The following is a 17,088-nucleotide window of genomic DNA, read 5'->3' as shown; positions in this document are numbered from 1 at the left end:
GTGTTGGTTTTATATTTTTTTTATATGTTTATGAAATAAAAGACATAAGATTTATATAAGTTATCTTGTTTTGAGCTCGGTACCTAGTGCGTTTTTACATGTGATTTCATTAAAGTTTACTATACATTAAGACATGATGTTTGACAATAAGGCTTAAAAAAAAACCTATTTTCTACTATGGACTTTAAAAAAAACCCTTATTTTTTTTGTCAGATATTTTTAATTATCAAAATTATAACTATAGGTATCAGGATAAAATAAGAAGGAAAAATTATAGTTTAATATTTTTAACGTTTCTTATTTTAAAAAAAGTTAAAAGACTTTAATCATAAATTATAAAATTAAATAACTTAAATAGAAGTAAAAAAAAAATTAGGGCTGGATTTAGGAGAAAATTGTGAAAATTACACAGACTAAAAATATGATTTAACCTTTTATTATTATTATTATTTTTATTTTTATTTAGGTCTCTATATATACACGACGTCTAACCGACTCTCTGTGTTTCTTTTTCCAGGATTCAGGCCTGAAACAGAAACAGGCGACAATGAAGAACATTTACTACGGAGACCGTGAAAATCACGCATATAAAGTCATCGAGCTGAACAAAGATGGCACGCATAAACTCACTACTTTCACTATCTACTACTCTACACTCGCAGGTACACCTTATTTCCCCTTTAGTTCTAATTCTCCTTTATTTGTTTGGCTCCTCAGAAATTGTGGGAAAATAATAATTATTTATTTTTTTGAAGTTTTAGTTATGATTAGGAAAATTTGGGTGAAAGTTTGATTAGCTGTCTTAGTGTACCACCGTACCGGTGAAATTAACCTATATCATTTTTATGTCATATTTTTTATTTTATTTATTCCTTTTGCAGATAAAGGTTTGCAAGAAGGTTGGCCGGCGGTGGAATCTGCTTTAAAAGAGCATGGTATTTCATGTGAACTGAATCTGGTATGTCTGTCATGTTTTTTTTTTTTTTTTTTCAATTGAACACTCAATCTTATGTTGGATTTGTAAATATGAATTTGTGAAATCAACTCTGTATCTTGACCAGTGGTTTATTTCAATTCAAATTATATATATATATATATATATATTAAAGTATTGTATTCCTAATTGTGGTCAGGTTAAAGGTTTCATGACAGTCTCATCAAACAAAACGACTAAACCCTCTCAAAAGTCTAGGCATCTTCTTAAACTCTTGTCTGTAGGTTTTCCTCCACATCGGGTACGTTCAAATGACAGATCTTTTTTTATCTGTTGTGTATGAGCTATGAGCATTCGATCTACAAGTTAAAATAATCGATTTGAACTACTTTCTAAGGTTGTTATTTGGATGTAATTCTTCAAATAGGATTGGTTGCAGGATAAATATTAATCACATATATATATGCATTTGATTTTATGTTAGAATATATATATGTATATATATATATTTATGTATACATAAATGATCACTCGCTCACCATAGAGCGGGAAATTCCCGCTCACCTAACCACCTGCTCACCAGAGATGGGGGAATTCTATGATCGTGATGGTCCCATATATATATATACATCTTAATGAAAATCAGGCTCAATTTTATCTGCCTTTAATTAAGTCTAATTTACTTGAAAACTCTAATTTATTATGTCTTTTTTCACGGATTTGATTTTTTATTTGACCTACTATCTTGTATTTTTAATTTTCTGATTTGAGTATGGATCACGTTTTGAACTTTCGATTACAGGCGTTAAATATACTGAATGACCAAATGCTATCTCAAGTCATCGAGGTACGCTTTCCTAAAGAAGGTGTGACCAAGGTGGGTATTGAATAAAATTCCCTCCCATTTACTTTTGGCAGGTGTCTGTTAATTTTTCTTCAAACAAATCTAAGTTATTAACCTTTTATAATCTATGTTTCTGCAAGCATTCTCTGTAGTTGTAAACTTGTGATGCGGCTAGGACCTTTTAATTTCAGGCTTGAGCACTGTCACATAATGATTAGAGCTTTTGTTTGATGTTAGTGAAATACGAAGGTGAGGATAATATGAGGCATATAAGCCTAATTTGGCTGTCCTACTACCTAATTTGATGTTAGTGAAATACATCTTTGTAATGCTGGAAATTGCAAAAGCTCACTGTTTAGCTCATTCTAATCTCTACTAATAATGTGTGCAGGATGAAGCTACAGAATGGGTGAAACGTCTCAAAGGCCCTGAGAATTCCACCATAAAGGTGCATAAAGTGATCCGAATCATGTTTTCCTGATCTTCCCACTGAAAAAAGTTATAAAAAAAGAAAAGATAAATTATACGGCAATTATATCTATAGCTTCAGATTCTGTTAGTTACATCTTTAATTCTTTTTTCTGGTGGCTTCTCTAATGTTTCACAATATAATTGGGAAGCAGGAACTTTGTATCTTGACTGAGTGTGATATTATTGTTTCCGTAAGTGATACTGCTCCTTTGTGATTTTGATGGTTTTATATGTTCTACATTTCTTTTTCTGGTCTTCCAACCTCCAGGTGAAGTGAGAATTACAAATTTAATGATTTTCAATTTGCCTGTAAATGAATAGGGAGCCCGACGCATGGTTTCTGCTATTGGTCCATTTCAAGGAATTAATTTAGTCAGGAGGATTGTGTTGGACTGTGTTAAGGATAGACATTGTCCTCACTCCCATATCACGAGGCTTATGTATAATCAAGCGGTGAATACTCTTGATGTATTGCGTGCGTGAGTTGTGAGCATATACACATTGCACGAATTACACGTTAGAAGTTAAGTAATTTTCTTCGTAAGGTATTGCTGAGCTGATACTTTTCTAATGTGTGCATACACAGGGTCTTAACGAAATTGTTGAGAAGTTAGAAAACCAAACTGGAATTACATCTATCATGGAGGTTGGTTGTTAGTTACATTTGTTTATTGCTTCTGTTATTTGAAACTTTTTCACTGTTTTAAGCATATACAACAGTAATCTTGACCTTCTAATTAATTATTAACCCTTATTATAAGAGAGAACTTTGTGGGCTATTAATTATTGGCATGCTTTTTATTGGTTAATCAATTAGGCAGTGCGGTTCATGAAAACCCAAATTATTTGTCGTGAACTTATTTATACAAAGTTTACGGAAGCACTGCACCGGATACAAGATACAGATGCGCTAGAGATGATTGCAGACAAGTTCAGCTCTTCAGTAAGTAATTAATTTACCATATAAGCTATATTCATGCAATGCCCAATGGGCTTCTAGGATTTTTTTGCCCCTACCATACTACATATTCGAACTGATTTTTTGTGTGAAGTTTTTGGAGAAAAGAGTTAGAACCATGATATTAGGTTGTTAATGGAAAATGGTGCTGCAATCTATCGCTTACTAAAAGCAGGCTATGCAATTTTGATTTGCCTTTAGGAAAATTGCATAGTTCCTTTCTGCTATAATTTTTTCAATTGCTAGTCTCTAACTCTCTATAGAAGGATGATTTATTTGTTGTTAATGAGCAGACTCTTATGAGCATTATTTCTACAGGATTCTCCTGAAGTGCATGGTGATGCATCAGAGACACTTTCTGCTATAATAAGGTTTGCTCCACCTGGACTATTTACTAAAATCTCCAGCCCAAGGTATCATTTGATTTCTTCTTACATATACTAGAAATTTTTTTACATGCATTTCTGCTCAAGCTTCTTTGTTAAAGTTTGTATTTGTGTAATTTATGCAGTTTTGTACGAAGATTATTTTGGCATGCTTTGGAGGAGTCACGACCAAAATCTGTTCTCGTTAACTCACTGTCAGTTTGCATCTCTTTGTTAGAACCAAGGAGGATAACATTTGGAGCCTGTGAGCATTTCTATGGACATAAAATTACTACTGGATCTAGATTTACTGCTTATTCCGGTACTGTTGTCGCCATGCTGGAGAGGCTAGGTAAAATTATCTCCTAAAATTGGTGCATGGTACTTGCATTAAGTTAAGTTGGTGTTTGTGTACGACTGCTAAAATTATCTCCTAAAATTCACATTCATTCATGGTGGTACAATACTTATATGTATATATATATATATATATATATATATATATATATATATATATAGAATGCTTCCCACATCTGGATGTCTAGATTTAACAAAATCTGGTCCCATAATTTCACTCGTTGGATGCTTGTTGATTATGCACAGAACAATTAAGCTGCTAAGCAATATCATAGTGCGTTGCTATAATGACAATCATTGGGAAAGAAAGTCTTTAATCGTTTCTTTTTTGTTTTATTGCCTCTAGTTTTGTTTTATTATTACTGCAATGTATATCAAATCGTGCATAGAAACTCCAAGGGTAAATGACCATTTTGGTCCATGTAGTTTTGGGCTTTATGAAGGAGAAAAGTTTGTTCTTTCAAGGAGTATAAAAACTAAATACTGATTATCAGTCTTCTATCCTGCAGGTGATTTGCTGAAGCTTTTGGATGTTTCTTCTGTGGACAATGTGTTGTTAACTACATATGGCAGGTTACAGCCACCTCTTGGGGAAGATCATTTAAAGATATTAGAGTTCATTTCAGTATTACTGACAGTTGGTAGTAAAGCTGCTGAGAAGGAACTTATTCGTCTTGGAGCAGTACAAAGAATTTTAGAGTTGTTTTTTAAGTAAGTTCAGAGCTTTAATTTCTTATTTTATAAAATGTGAATTGATACAATTAAGCACGTAATAATTCCCCAATTTCGTTCCGAGTATTCCAGGTACCCATTTAATAACTTTGCACATCACCACATAGAGAACATAATAGTATCATGTTTGGAAAGCAAGAATGCTCCTCTCTTACGACATCTTTTTAGCGGGTGTGATCTACTTGGAAGAATTCTTGAGGCAGAAAAGAATTTCAAATTGGCAGCTCATTTGAACAAGGCAACAGTTCCTGCTGAGGGCAGATCACCACCCAGAATAGGGAATATTGGACATTTAACACGTATATCCAACAAAATCATTCAACTGGGAAACAAAAATAGAATGGGAAGCAAAAATAGATGGATTCGGGCGCATCTGCAGGTTTTTATATCTATTTCTCTATATTTATGTTTCTGTCTTTTAAATGTAGTATCTATGTGGCCAAAAAAAAGTTTAGTATCTATGAAATAAGTATTTTCAACTGAATTGCATTATTCTTTTATGGATTGTAGGCCAGTCTTTTAGATGGTTGTTTGAGTGATTAGCAGACTCTTTCCACTTCTTTTCTTATGGTGTTGATTTTTTGCATCCCCTAGACTCTTTTTTCTATGTTTTTAATTCAGTTATAAGTATAATATTCGTGTAAATTATATTGGTGTTTTCGCACTTTCGTTGAAGTTGAAAAATCATAGAACTTAAAATCTTTTATTCCTTTTTTTTTTGTCCCTGTAAACTCTGCCTTTTTTTTTTTACTACAACTCCATTTTAGTACTAGTTCAATATGATTTCCTTTAGACTTCAATATAATATTCTTGGTTGTTGCTTTTGTATGGAATTATGTATTTATTAACTTATTATCAACTAAATTAGATTATCTTAACTGAATGGTGCAAACATGCTGCTATCTTCACTGTTCAGTCATTTTTAGAGTTCTGATTCTCTTGACAGAAAAACAGTGAGTGGACTGATTGGTATGCAGATGTTCTTTCAAAGCGAACCCGAGTAGAGGATGTTTGGGCGTGTGGGTATGTTTTTCCCCTCAAAACTAGTTAGTTTGCTTCTCTCACACTTGGATTTGATTTGCAATTACTTATTCTCTGTAAAGCTCAACTAAAATCACATATATTTGTATCCACTTGATTGGCCAATCATGCGGGTCAGTGCAAATTTTTTAGTTTCTGTTTCCACACACTGATCAATTGGGTTTAGGCAGAAATGAATGGGATCCCAGGCTTTGTGGTTATTTGTCCATATTGCACACATTAAAAGATATGCTTGTTTTTTTTAATGGTAAAATATCTCCTTAGTAACAGAGATCTCTTTTTCTTTTTCTTCTATTTAAAACATGACTTAATTAATTAAAATAAAAAAGTTCGATGCTCTCTGTATACAGAAAACAATATAATGAAAACACAGAGTTATAGCACTAGTTTCTCCAGTAATAACCATTGCTCGACTCTTATTGATTTATTTGTCAGTTTGTTTCATTCTTTCTCATTTCTTTTGTTTTACGAATCTCATGTTTTCAGCATTTAATGGTGTAATTAATTGGAACAGGGGACCAAACAGTGGCAAACGCCCAAGAACACAAGAATTTCGAAGTAGCAGCCCACCCCATTCCATCCAATCCTCACCCCCATCCTCCCCAGTCCCAAGTTCAAAAAAAGACCTGCGGCCAACCATAATTATTTCAGGATCGAACTATGGATGGCATGTTAAAGTATATGGGCCAGAAGACTAGAAGACATAATTAGTGGAGGCTTTTTTGTATTTGAGTTTGTGTATTAGTTCTGTTTATGCCTTGAGACCTAAGTATTTCGTATGAGACAATAGACTGTTTGTTGATCCAATCCTCATGCGTGACTCGATCCTAGTGATAGCTGTTTGTTGCCTTGTTGAGCTCTTCTATGGAGTAGATCCGAATTGTATTACAATTCCCATTAAAAGAATGTACCAGCTGTTCTAACATGGCTCCATTCTTCAGCAAGAAACCCTCCTCTTTTTTGTTGTATTTGTGGTTTCTGAAGCATGATAACATATATTGGAAGATCGATTTTCAGTTGGTAACAATACAGCTCTAGCTGTGACTATAATTTTGGTTCCTCTGCAAAAATTCAACTTGATGCCTAGCAACTGTGAACGGATGATTGAAACTCGAAAAAAAAAATAATAATAATAGAAACTTGTGTTATTTGTTCAGCAAATTTTCATATCTATCAACTTATAACATGTGTTTCCGTTTTGTCCCGAATGGTTGGCTTTATTGTTTAGCAATGCATGGTGTGTTAATGTCACACTTTCCACATATTTTGCTATTTCATTAAATTTTTTTAATCTTCAACTGTATTAATTGCATGAAAATAAGAAAACAAATTCAACGTTGTACAATAGGAAAAGCCTATTGAAAACACTATGCATGCTAAAATTTCAATATTTGCGCAATAGGAGAGCCTATTCTCATGCGTTAGGTTATTGATAATTAAGTAAAAATAAAATAATATTTTAATTCTTAATTTACCTTTAAATAAAATAACAAAAATTTTATATAAAAAAACACACCGGAATATCTCCAACCCGATCAACCAACCCCACATACTCCCCCTCCGATCAACCAACCCCATCTTCTTAAACTCTTGTCAATAGGTTTTCCTTAATCACACATATATGTACAATGCATTTGATATATATATATATATATATATATATACAAGAATGCTCTAAAACTAACTAGTTAGTAAGTTAATACAAAATTAACCACCCTGTTGGGCCCACTGCACAATGTAATTTCAAAATCCAAACCGTTTATTTTTTAGGCCATGCTTCAAAGATCATTCATGTAAAAAATCTTCAAAATCGAAAGTTATTTAGCCATTTGATTATAATAACAACTATTTCTATGCTTTTATCGAAAATACTGATCGTCTATTTATTTGATCTCAATTAGATGACTACATGAATTTCGATTTAGTTGATTTTTTGCAATGATGATCTTTGAAATATGGCCTAAATAATTGATGATTCGGATTATGAGATTAGTGATGTAGTAGGCCCAAAAGCATGGTTAGCTTCGTATTAACTTGTTAACTGGTTAACTTTAGAGCACTCATATATATCTATATATATATCTTACCGAAAATCAGGCTCAATTTTATCTACTTTTAATTAAGATGTGATGCTTAGGAGTTACGAGACGATTTTTCTTTTTACTTAAAAACTCCAATAAAGTATGTCATTTATTACTTAAAATCTTGTATTAATTTTCAAATTTGAGTGCATCAATCTCAACTCTCAAGTATCCAAAAGAAGTGTGACCAAGGTGGGTATTGATTACTCAGGTTTTATAAATCTCTTTTATGCCCTCAACTACATGTTAGACGTTTTCTTCATTTTTTGACTATTTATTTTTGAAAAGGGTTATTGTTCCTTAAATTTTGGTGCTTTTAATGTTGATAATAGTGATTCTCAAATAATAAATAACCGCAATAATTATTCTAGAAACAAATGGCCTTAAAAAATAAAAAATGATTTGTTTCTAGGTGGTGGTCAAATAGAAACAAACTCCAAATAATTTATCTATAAATACTAACGTATATAAAATAGACAAATAAAAAACCTACACAAGTAAATTAGAAATATGTAATAAGGAACCTACAATTACAAATATACTATGTATGTACTTTGTTTTTATAAGAATTCAATTATAGAGGAGTGCTCTAAAACTAACTAGTTAGCAAGTTAATACGAAGCTAATCATGCTTTTGAGACCACCACGTAACTAATCTTATAATTCGAACCGTCAATTATTTAGGTCATACTTCAAAGATCATTATTACAAAAAATCAACTAAATCGGAAATCATTTAGTCATCTAATTGAGATCAAATAAATAGACGATCAGTGTTTTCGATAAAAACATATGAATAGTTGTTGTTATAATCAAATGACTAAATGATTTCCGAATTTGAAGATTTTTTACAGGGATGATCTTTGAAGTAGGGCCTAAAAAATAGACGGTTCGGATTTTGAGATTACATTGTGTGGTGAGCCCAACATGCAGTGACGGATCTAGAATCTCCAACTCGGGGGGTCATAGTGTAAAAACAAAAAAAAAATTTGGACGACAATAACAATAAAAAATTAAATGATAAACAATATTACAAGGTACATGTAAATATGTAATAACCTAATTTTAAAATTTTAAAAAAATTTTGTTTATTAAAATAATTACTTGTCTTTATATTTATTTATATTTAATTACTTAAATTATTATTTATTTATATTTATAGTTGTGTTTATTAGTATTAATTTTAATTACATTTTAATTATGTTATAGTATATATATATATATATAAACTTATGTTATATATACATATATTTATTAAAAACAAAAACAGAAAAAAGGTTGTGATTACGTGTGTGTGTGTGTGTGTGTGTGTGTGTGTGAGCTTTCCTAGCTTGTGAATGGCTGAGAGTGAGGTGTGTGTATGTGTGTTCAGTGGTGTGTGTGCCAGTGTGTGTGTGTGTGTGCTAGGCGATGGTGTGTGGCAAACCCCATATTACCCGAGAGAAAGAAAACAGAGGAGAAGAAAGAGAGAGAAACCAAAAGAGGAAGAGAAAAGAGAGAGAAAGTCCAGCAAAACCAAGAGAGGAGATGCGAAGAGAAGAGAAAAGAGAGAGAAAGTCCAACAGCCACTGAGGCTTTTCATCAAGCAGGTGGTGGGCGACTGGGTAGCGAAGGGTCACTGGCTAGAGGTCGAGGGGTCGCCGTCTAGAGATTTGGGGGGTCACCGATGGCTGGGAAAGGAGGTTCACGGCTAGGAGATCCGGCGTTGGGGGGTCGCCCGACCCCCTACCTCCCAACGTGTGTCCGTCCCTGCCAACATGGTGGTTAGCTTTGTATTAAATTACTAATTAGTTAGTTTTAGAGCATTCTTGTTCAATTATATATATATATATATATTGAACCTGCAGTATAATGAAGCTACATATATTCTTACAATCAAATAAATAACTTATAACAATTAAAGAATCTACATGAATCAAACCACCTACACTAACAAATAAATATAATGAACCTACATACATACATTCTTTTTTCTTTTTCTTTTTCTTCTTTTAATTTAGGGGGAGGACCTACATACAATTCTCGATTGTAGGTTCTTTATTTGACCTACTTATTCATGGTTTGGAGAATATATATATATCACACCATAAAAGGTGTCTTAGAATAAGTGTTTTAATGAATCCATTAAATTCATGGTTTTTTTTTTTTTTATGGGAGAATAACAGCATCTAAAGAATCTAATAAATGATACAATTTTAAAACTAACATTAATTATATAATGGCACAATTTGTAAATAGTAAGGAATTAATGAAATATTGTTATCCTACGTGGAACATGATTTTAAATATGGGCTTTAGCTATTAAAAAAAAGTAGTAGTGTTAGACTCTTAAAAAAAAAAAAACTTAATGGGCTAATATCTAAATGACCCTTAATTAAAATGAAGACTTAGAGTCCAATCCATTTTATGAGTCTTTCTTAAACTAAGACTGATAGTGATTTAGAGTTTTTAATTAAGTCATTTTACTTTTCTTTTTTGACGGCTTTATGTTAGGTTTTAACTCCAAAATTTTGGGCTTCGCCCAAAATCTCAGTGGTAGTCATTCGTTGCCTTCTTGAGCTCTTTTACGGAGTACATCCGAATTGGATTACAACTTCCATTAAAAGAATGGATGAGCTGTTCTAACATGGCAGCTCCATTCCTCAGGAAGAAGCCATCCTCTTTCATCTTGTATTTGTGGTTTCTAAAGTGTGATAGCATGTTGGAAGATTTTTCTTCAGTTGGTAAGAATAACCCTCTCTAGCTGTGGACAATATTAGCTCTCTCTTTTGGTCTTTTGCCGACAGTCAACTGTCAACTTGAGGCTTAACGCGCAATAGACTACGTAAGTCACTCTGTAATGTTCTCTGTAGACTAGTCTGACTAGACTGTAGTTAAAGCTTTTTCTTCAATACTTGGAATTGGCTAGGGTGTGCATGGTTCGACAAAACTGAACCACAAAGATATAACCGTAACCAAACCAACATTTTTTAAATGGCCAATTTGAGAACCAAAACCAAACCAAGTCTAGCTCAAGCCGACTTGTTTGGTTAAACGAGAATATTAGTTCAGTTGGTTCTGTTATCCAGAAACCGAATAACAACTGATATACCCTAAACCCCATATCCTATACCATATACCCTATATCTTACCGCATATACCCATATACCCTATACTAGTATACTCTATACTATTATATTCTAGAGGAAATTACAAATTTAGTCCAGTTATTTTATACCTAGTTCAATTTTGGTCCACAATCTTTTTTAAGTTCTGTTTTGGTCCACTAATTGTTTCACTTATTCAATAAAGGTCCAGATTTGTTTTCTCAAATTTGGCCTGCTTTTTACCCTATCAAATCTCACCCAAATTTAGCAAATATATACTTGTTTTAAAGCTATGCATTTCTTCTTTACAACCATATAAAGATCATTCAAATTGGAGTTCTAAAACTCAAGATAATTGACCCTAAAGTAGGGTACCCAAAACTGCCAATTTTTCAAATTTCACCAAATCTCAATTCTCTTAGATTATAATACTCCAAATTTGTTTTTATGACTAAAAAATGATGAAATATAACTTATACTTCAATTATAATTGAAGAAAACACAACCCAAAAGATTTAAAGTCACAAATCTGGACCTTTATTGAACAAATGAAACAATTAGTGGACCAAAACAGAACTTAAAAAAGATCGTGGACCAAAATTGAACTAGGTATAAAATAAGTGGACCAAATCTGTAATTTCCTCATCACATATATACCCTAAACCATATACCTTTAACTATAATTTTTTTAGTATATATATACCCTAGTAGTATAGTATATACAAACTATAAATTATAGACTAATCCTATAAAGTATAAACTATACTATAAACATATATAAACATATACTATAAACTATAAACTATAATAATCATATACAAACATATATATATAATAGAGAATTTGGTTTACTCTATAATAGGTATTAAAACCATATAGTATAAAATATATAAAGTTATAAACTATATATTAGTATAAACTATATACTAAATAAACTATAAAGTATATAAACTATAATAAACATATACAAACATATATAAATTATAATATGAAATTTGGTTTACTCTATAATAGGTATTAAAATCATATATAAACCAATTAATATATAAAAATAAATATATATTATAAGTGGTGCTTTGGATCGGTTAAAACCAAAAATTTCAATATTGAAAACCAAAACCAAACCGCTCATCATTGGTTTAGTTTGGTTTGTTATCCGAAAACAAAAAAACCAGACCAAACCAATCCGGTCGGTTTGGTTTGGTTCGAAAATCGATTTTTCGGTATTTTTGCACACCTGGCTACTTTGAAAATAAAACGAGGTAATTCGTATGCCTTCCAAGACAAAACCAAAGCAAACATGAACTATTAGCTAAGGAGGAGCAAATAACTCGTTAGAAAGTAACTTGCCTCCTTCCAGGTACGTTCTGGTCATGTACTGAGAAGTAATAAAAATGAAAGAGAAGAAGCAAGAACAGCTTGAGAGAAAAGAGAAATGCTTCAAGAAATCTCTAGCTTAGATTCATGAAATCGTATAGAGAATGACTAAAGCACATAGCTTTATACAGCAAAACAGAAAATTACAATACTAACCAACTAACAGACTTTCTAACAAAGCCTCAACTAAAGCCAGTCATAATCCTGATGGCTGTTTACAAACTAATTCATTTAAGTGATGAACCAACAGAATAAAGCCAGCTGGATACTCAACACATTCTTTTCCCATAAGGTTTTTTTTTTTGAAGAAAAAAATATATTGTATCATAATCGAATTTTATATATTTAAAGAAAATATTTTGAATAATATACATACAATTTATGCCGAGTGGTTATATTCTTATTCATTTGTCATATTTCTTCACCCACTTTATTTTTGCACCCACCATTAAACAAAAAAAAAAAAAAAAATTATTCACACCTCTCATTATTCATATAATAATATAATTTGATATACCAACTCAAACACTCATGGTTGGATGTTTAAATTCCACAGCCATTGAGCTTTTAGCAATTATACATGGTCTTCGTATGGCTAAGGATGGGGGTTTCAGTCGCCTAATAGTTGAGAGTGATGCTCTTGAAGCAGTTAGCTAGTTTGGTTCATCAAGATGGTTTATGCTTGAATTCTGAGGGAGAATTGGTGGGGGAAATTAGGGAGTTGCTTTTGGGGTTTGATGCAATCTCTTTGGGTTATCAATTTCGCATTTGTAATTCTGTAGCCCATCAGTTGCTTTTGGTATTGATCTTGACAATCCCTTGATATGGGTAGAAAATAATCTTTTGGGGCTTTCACTTTATTTGACCCATGATGTAACAGTTTGGAGAAAATTTAATGAATAATTTGCCTAAAAAAAAAACTCAAACACCCACCTACTAAATACTTTTCTCACCCCTCTTAACTATCATCTCATTCACTCATTTTTTTCCATAAATCCTAATTCTACTGTCACTAAAACTTAAAATCAATGATACTATTTGGTTGATGCCTATACATCTATTAAATTAATGTACGGGGTTGGTATGCCTTTGAACATAAAAACAGAGCAAAGATGAACTGTTAGCTAGTTAAGGAGGAATAAATAACTCATTAGGAAGTACCTTGCCTTCTTCCAGGCATTTTTTCCCTAAGGCTTCTCAAATAAGGAACAAGTCATCTCTTCGCGCATTGACGCGAAGTCTGTTGAATTGTTGACTATATATAAGTGTGTCACATGATGCTTCCTATTGGTCTCTCTCTCTATATATATATTCAGAGAGCAGGGAGCTTCTAATAAGGAATTCCTCATTTAGTGTTAAAATGAGGGATTGGGATCCACACAAGTCATTTTGTATCGATTCGAACCGTTCATATTTTACATCGGATGAGGATCCCTGTGGGGCCCAATCCTCGTGTGTTTTTCTATCCCAGTGGAAGTCATTTGTTGCCTTGGTGAGTTCTTTTACAAAGTAGATTTGAATCGGATTACAATTCCCATTAAAGGAATGTATGGACTGTTCCAACATGGCGGCTCCATTCCTCAGGAAGAGACCCTCCTCTTTTGTCTTGTATTTTTCTGAAGCATGATAGCATATTGGAAGATTGATTTTGAGTTGGTAATTAACACAGTACAGCTCAAGCAGAGCGTAGCTCGCTCTTTTGGTCTCTCTGAAGTCAAACTTAGGGAGTAATACTTTCTCCACACGCTGTAATGTCAAACTTGAGGACTAATACTTTCTCCACACGCTGTAATGTTATCTGTAGTCAAGTTTTGTCTTCAATACTTAAAAAAGACTATAATTAAAGAGTGATATGGGCTATTGCGCGTTAAACCCCAAGTTAACTTTGATCTACAAAGATCCAAAAAGAGCGAGCTATTATATATGAGTGCACATCTAGAGCTGTATTGTTTAATTGTTATCAACTGAAAACCCATCTTCCAATATGCTATCGCGCTTCAGAAACCACAAATACAAGACAAAAGCGGAGGGCTTCTTCTTGAAGAATGGAGCTGCCATGTTAGAACAGCTCATACATTCCTTTAATGGGAATTGTAATCCAATTCGGATCTACTCCAAAAAAGAGCTCAAGAAGGCAACAAACGACTATCACAGGGATAGAATCACGCACAAGGGTTGGAACTTTCAATTGTACAAAGGAGTCCATGAAGACCATGAAATTTTGGTGAAGAAGTTTGAAGGAGGCTCAAACAGTAACATGGATCTTGTAGAATTGATAACAAATGAAGTTGCAATTGCTTCAAACATGAGCAAGCACAAGAATGTGTTGAAGCTCTTGGGCTGCTGCCTTGAGACTGAGCTGCCCACACTGGTCTATGAGTTCCCAGCAAAAGGAAATCTCTCCCATCACATCAATGGGGATGGTACTCAATCACTTCCATGGCAGACCAAGTTAAAGATTGCCACTGAAGTAGCAGATGCAGTTGCATATCTCCACTATGGCATGCCCAAGATGATCACCCATCGACATCTAAAGACCGAACATATCTTCTTAGACCAAAATTATGTTGCCAGACTGTCTGAGTTCCAAACCTCCGTACCAATCCCTTCAGGCGAAACTCATGTAGACGCGGAAGTGTTTGGGACTCTGCCACAGTGCTTTGCTCCGGAACTGGAAATCTGTGGACGCTATACAGAAAAAAGTGATGTCTATAATTTTGGGATTATGTTGTGTGAAGTTTTAACAGGAGAGAATTTTCCTGCAGAGAGAACCCCGGGGCAAGTGACAGAATGCTCCAAGCTCGCACAATGGTGTCTGGAACCAGATGCTACTGATAGGCCTACCATGAAAGAGGTCTCAAAGAGATTCAGGTTGATAAAAAGCTGGTAATTATATTAGTTACCATCTTTTATTGTCTTCTTTAGCATCTTTTATGAATAAGATAATATATTCATTTGGCTATGTCAATCTTGATTCTTAATTGATAATTTAAAGTAGGATTAAAGCTGCAATTTTTTTTTTTTTTTTGGGAAGTTTCTTTCCTTTTTTTACTCTGTTCCTCTTGCGTTTTCCTTCTTGAAATTAAAGTTTATACAAAGGATGAACCCAAAAGAGTTTAGCACAAATCATATAATATAAAAATTCAAAGCACATCCATCAAGCGAACAAACCAAAATTCTCAAGTTAAAACTGAAAACAAAATAGAATATCTTGTACACAGTACACTTCCCTGAGTTACACCATCTTCAACAACCAAAGCACACCAAGAGCACTATACCCACCCAGATCCAAAGCATAGCATTGCCAAAGAAACCACCAAAACCCGAAAACCCCGTGACGGAGCCACCGGGGAAGCAGCGGAATCCGACGAAGAATGCTCAACATTCACGGCGGCCGATGGCGGTGGAGGCAGAGGATGGACAATAACAGAGACCTTCATTCCATTAAAGCACTGACCATTGCCACCAATGAAGTAATACCTCTTGGCCTTATTGAGGGGTATGAAATCCTTGCCACTGCTCCAGTTCCCTACTGCACTTTCTGTGGTGCAGTTGTCATACCCAGTTTGGTTTACCTCAAACACATTGTACTGGTTCTTTTGGTACCTAAATGCTGCAATCAACAAATAATGTACTTTGAGAAGAAAACAGAAAGACCCAGAAAAAATAAGAGCAAAAATTACACAGAAAAAGGCTAAGACAGAGAGAAAATTGTGTGATTAACCCAAAAATGATGGTAAATTTTTGTATGATGAGCATTAAACTATGAACGAAGGGTATCTCAGCTAGAAAATTAAGCTAAAGAAGAACTCCAAAATTAATGTGGAAATTTCAACTCCAGTGTACACCCAACACCCAAAATGGATCTAATTTATTAGATTAGGAGCTAGAAAGTATGGTTTTGTTGTTGACAGTTTGACACCCAAAATATAGAAATAGAAAGAGAGCTTACAGATAAGGTCTCCAACATAGAACGTGTGGTTGTTGGCCCAGAGGGTGTAGTTGATGCCAGGGTTCCAGCCACGGTTGGCACCCACAATGTGGTCAGTGGAAAGGATTGGAGTGATGACTGCAAGGCCGGAGAAGAAAAGGAGAAAGAAGATGAGGTGGTGGTGGGTTGCGCTGGACTTGGGAGACATGTTCACTTCTGTGGTTGGTTGCTGCTGCTGCTTGCCTAATAATGCCTGCTTCTTTCACTTTCTCTCTCTTTCTTGGTATATGGGGAGTAAGAGCTAAATTTACTGAAGACAGTTCAAAGAAAAGATGGGTTCTGGTGGCTTCTGGGTTGTGGGCACCACAAAAATTTTATAGGGGTCCAAGAAATGTTGATAGTGTGGTCCACTGGATATAGTGGATAGGTTTGAATTAAAGCATGCAATAAGTGAATAATAAAATAAGCAGGTGCAGGACTATCTATCCAACGGCACTCTTTTCCCAAGTTGGAAAGTTTTTGAATTCCAGTTTTTCTGATAAAGGATAATTTAAGATTAACGTAGAATGTGAGACAACTTTTGAACAACACTCATGGCTGGTTTGCAAACGGTTGTCTCTCATGACATCCCACGTTGAATATTGTCTTAGATCTTGCATTAATCTCTCACGTCTTTCATATCCATCAGAGAATTCTTGGGAAGTAAATATGACATTTGCATTTTCGTTTCATTACTTTATATGCAGACAAAGAAAAGTAGGGGAAATTATTCATGGCATGTGAGTGGGGTCAGTGCATGCTCAGGGTTTGTATATGGTAAGCCCCATTCCTTGAGATTTTATGGATCGGACATTGGAAAATGGACGTAGAGGTCTCAAAAGTCAAAACGCAGGCCACAGTTAAATAATTTTT

General features: G+C 33.8%; 3 protein-coding genes across 4 annotated transcripts; 2 read left to right on the top strand and 1 right to left on the bottom strand.

Annotated features, from left to right (window-relative positions):
• Positions 1-514: 514 nt before the first annotated feature.
• Positions 515-6,638, top strand: LOC147286921 (uncharacterized). 2 transcript variants are annotated; one of them, XM_086241655.1, is made up of 15 exons: positions 515-662; positions 882-958; positions 1,134-1,235; positions 1,737-1,811; positions 2,170-2,226; positions 2,402-2,440; positions 2,571-2,702; positions 2,836-2,895; positions 3,067-3,192; positions 3,526-3,578; positions 3,719-3,924; positions 4,439-4,640; positions 4,734-5,040; positions 5,608-5,684; positions 6,217-6,638. In XM_086241655.1, exons 1-15 carry the CDS (start codon positions 548-550, stop codon positions 6,398-6,400), a joined length of 1,812 nt encoding a protein of 603 aa, XP_086097781.1. In that variant the 5' UTR covers positions 515-547; the 3' UTR covers positions 6,401-6,638. The 2 variants fall into 2 exon arrangements, with proteins under 2 accessions (XP_086097781.1, XP_086097780.1); XM_086241654.1 differs by having other exon boundaries at positions 3,526-3,620; positions 6,217-6,637.
• A 7,546-nt stretch (positions 6,639-14,184) lies between these two features.
• On the top strand, positions 14,185-15,268 carry LOC147286920 (non-functional pseudokinase ZED1-like). Its single transcript, XM_086240511.1, has one exon. The coding sequence runs from the start codon at positions 14,230-14,232 to the stop codon at positions 15,133-15,135; it is 906 nt and encodes a 301-aa protein (XP_086096637.1). The 5' UTR covers positions 14,185-14,229; the 3' UTR covers positions 15,136-15,268.
• A 115-nt stretch (positions 15,269-15,383) lies between these two features.
• Positions 15,384-16,552, bottom strand: LOC147286919 (early nodulin-like protein 17). The gene is made up of 2 exons (XM_086240512.1): positions 16,198-16,552; positions 15,384-15,858 (listed from the first exon to the last, which is right to left on the bottom strand). The coding sequence occupies exons 1-2, from the start codon at positions 16,382-16,384 to the stop codon at positions 15,518-15,520; spliced, it is 528 nt and encodes a 175-aa protein (XP_086096638.1). The 5' UTR covers positions 16,385-16,552; the 3' UTR covers positions 15,384-15,517.
• Positions 16,553-17,088: the final 536 nt, after the last annotated feature.

The sequence above is a fragment of the Dryas octopetala genome, chromosome 4 (genome assembly GCF_963921425.1).
Source record: "Dryas octopetala chromosome 4, drDryOcto1.1, whole genome shotgun sequence".
In the NCBI taxonomy this organism is placed as follows: domain Eukaryota; kingdom Viridiplantae; phylum Streptophyta; class Magnoliopsida; order Rosales; family Rosaceae; genus Dryas; species Dryas octopetala.
This window is presented reverse-complemented; position numbering and strand designations above follow the sequence as displayed.

Excerpts from the sequence above, each read along its gene's own strand:
- LOC147286921 (XM_086241654.1), top strand. The coding sequence starts at position 548 with ATGAAGAACATTTACTACGGAGACCGTGAAAATCACGCATATAAAGTC. Across the intron at positions 2,703-2,835 it reads GGCTTATGTATAATCAAGCG|GGTCTTAACGAAATTGTTGA; the intron begins GTGAATACTCTT and ends GTGCATACACAG. Across the intron at positions 5,041-5,607 it reads GGATTCGGGCGCATCTGCAG|AAAAACAGTGAGTGGACTGA; the intron begins GTTTTTATATCT and ends TTCTCTTGACAG.
- LOC147286920 (XM_086240511.1), top strand. The coding sequence starts at position 14,230 with ATGCTATCGCGCTTCAGAAACCACAAATACAAGACAAAAGCGGAGGGC.
- LOC147286919 (XM_086240512.1), bottom strand. The coding sequence starts at position 16,384 with ATGTCTCCCAAGTCCAGCGCAACCCACCACCACCTCATCTTCTTTCTC. Across the intron at positions 15,859-16,197 it reads CTATGTTGGAGACCTTATCT|CATTTAGGTACCAAAAGAAC; the intron begins GTAAGCTCTCTT and ends TGTTGATTGCAG.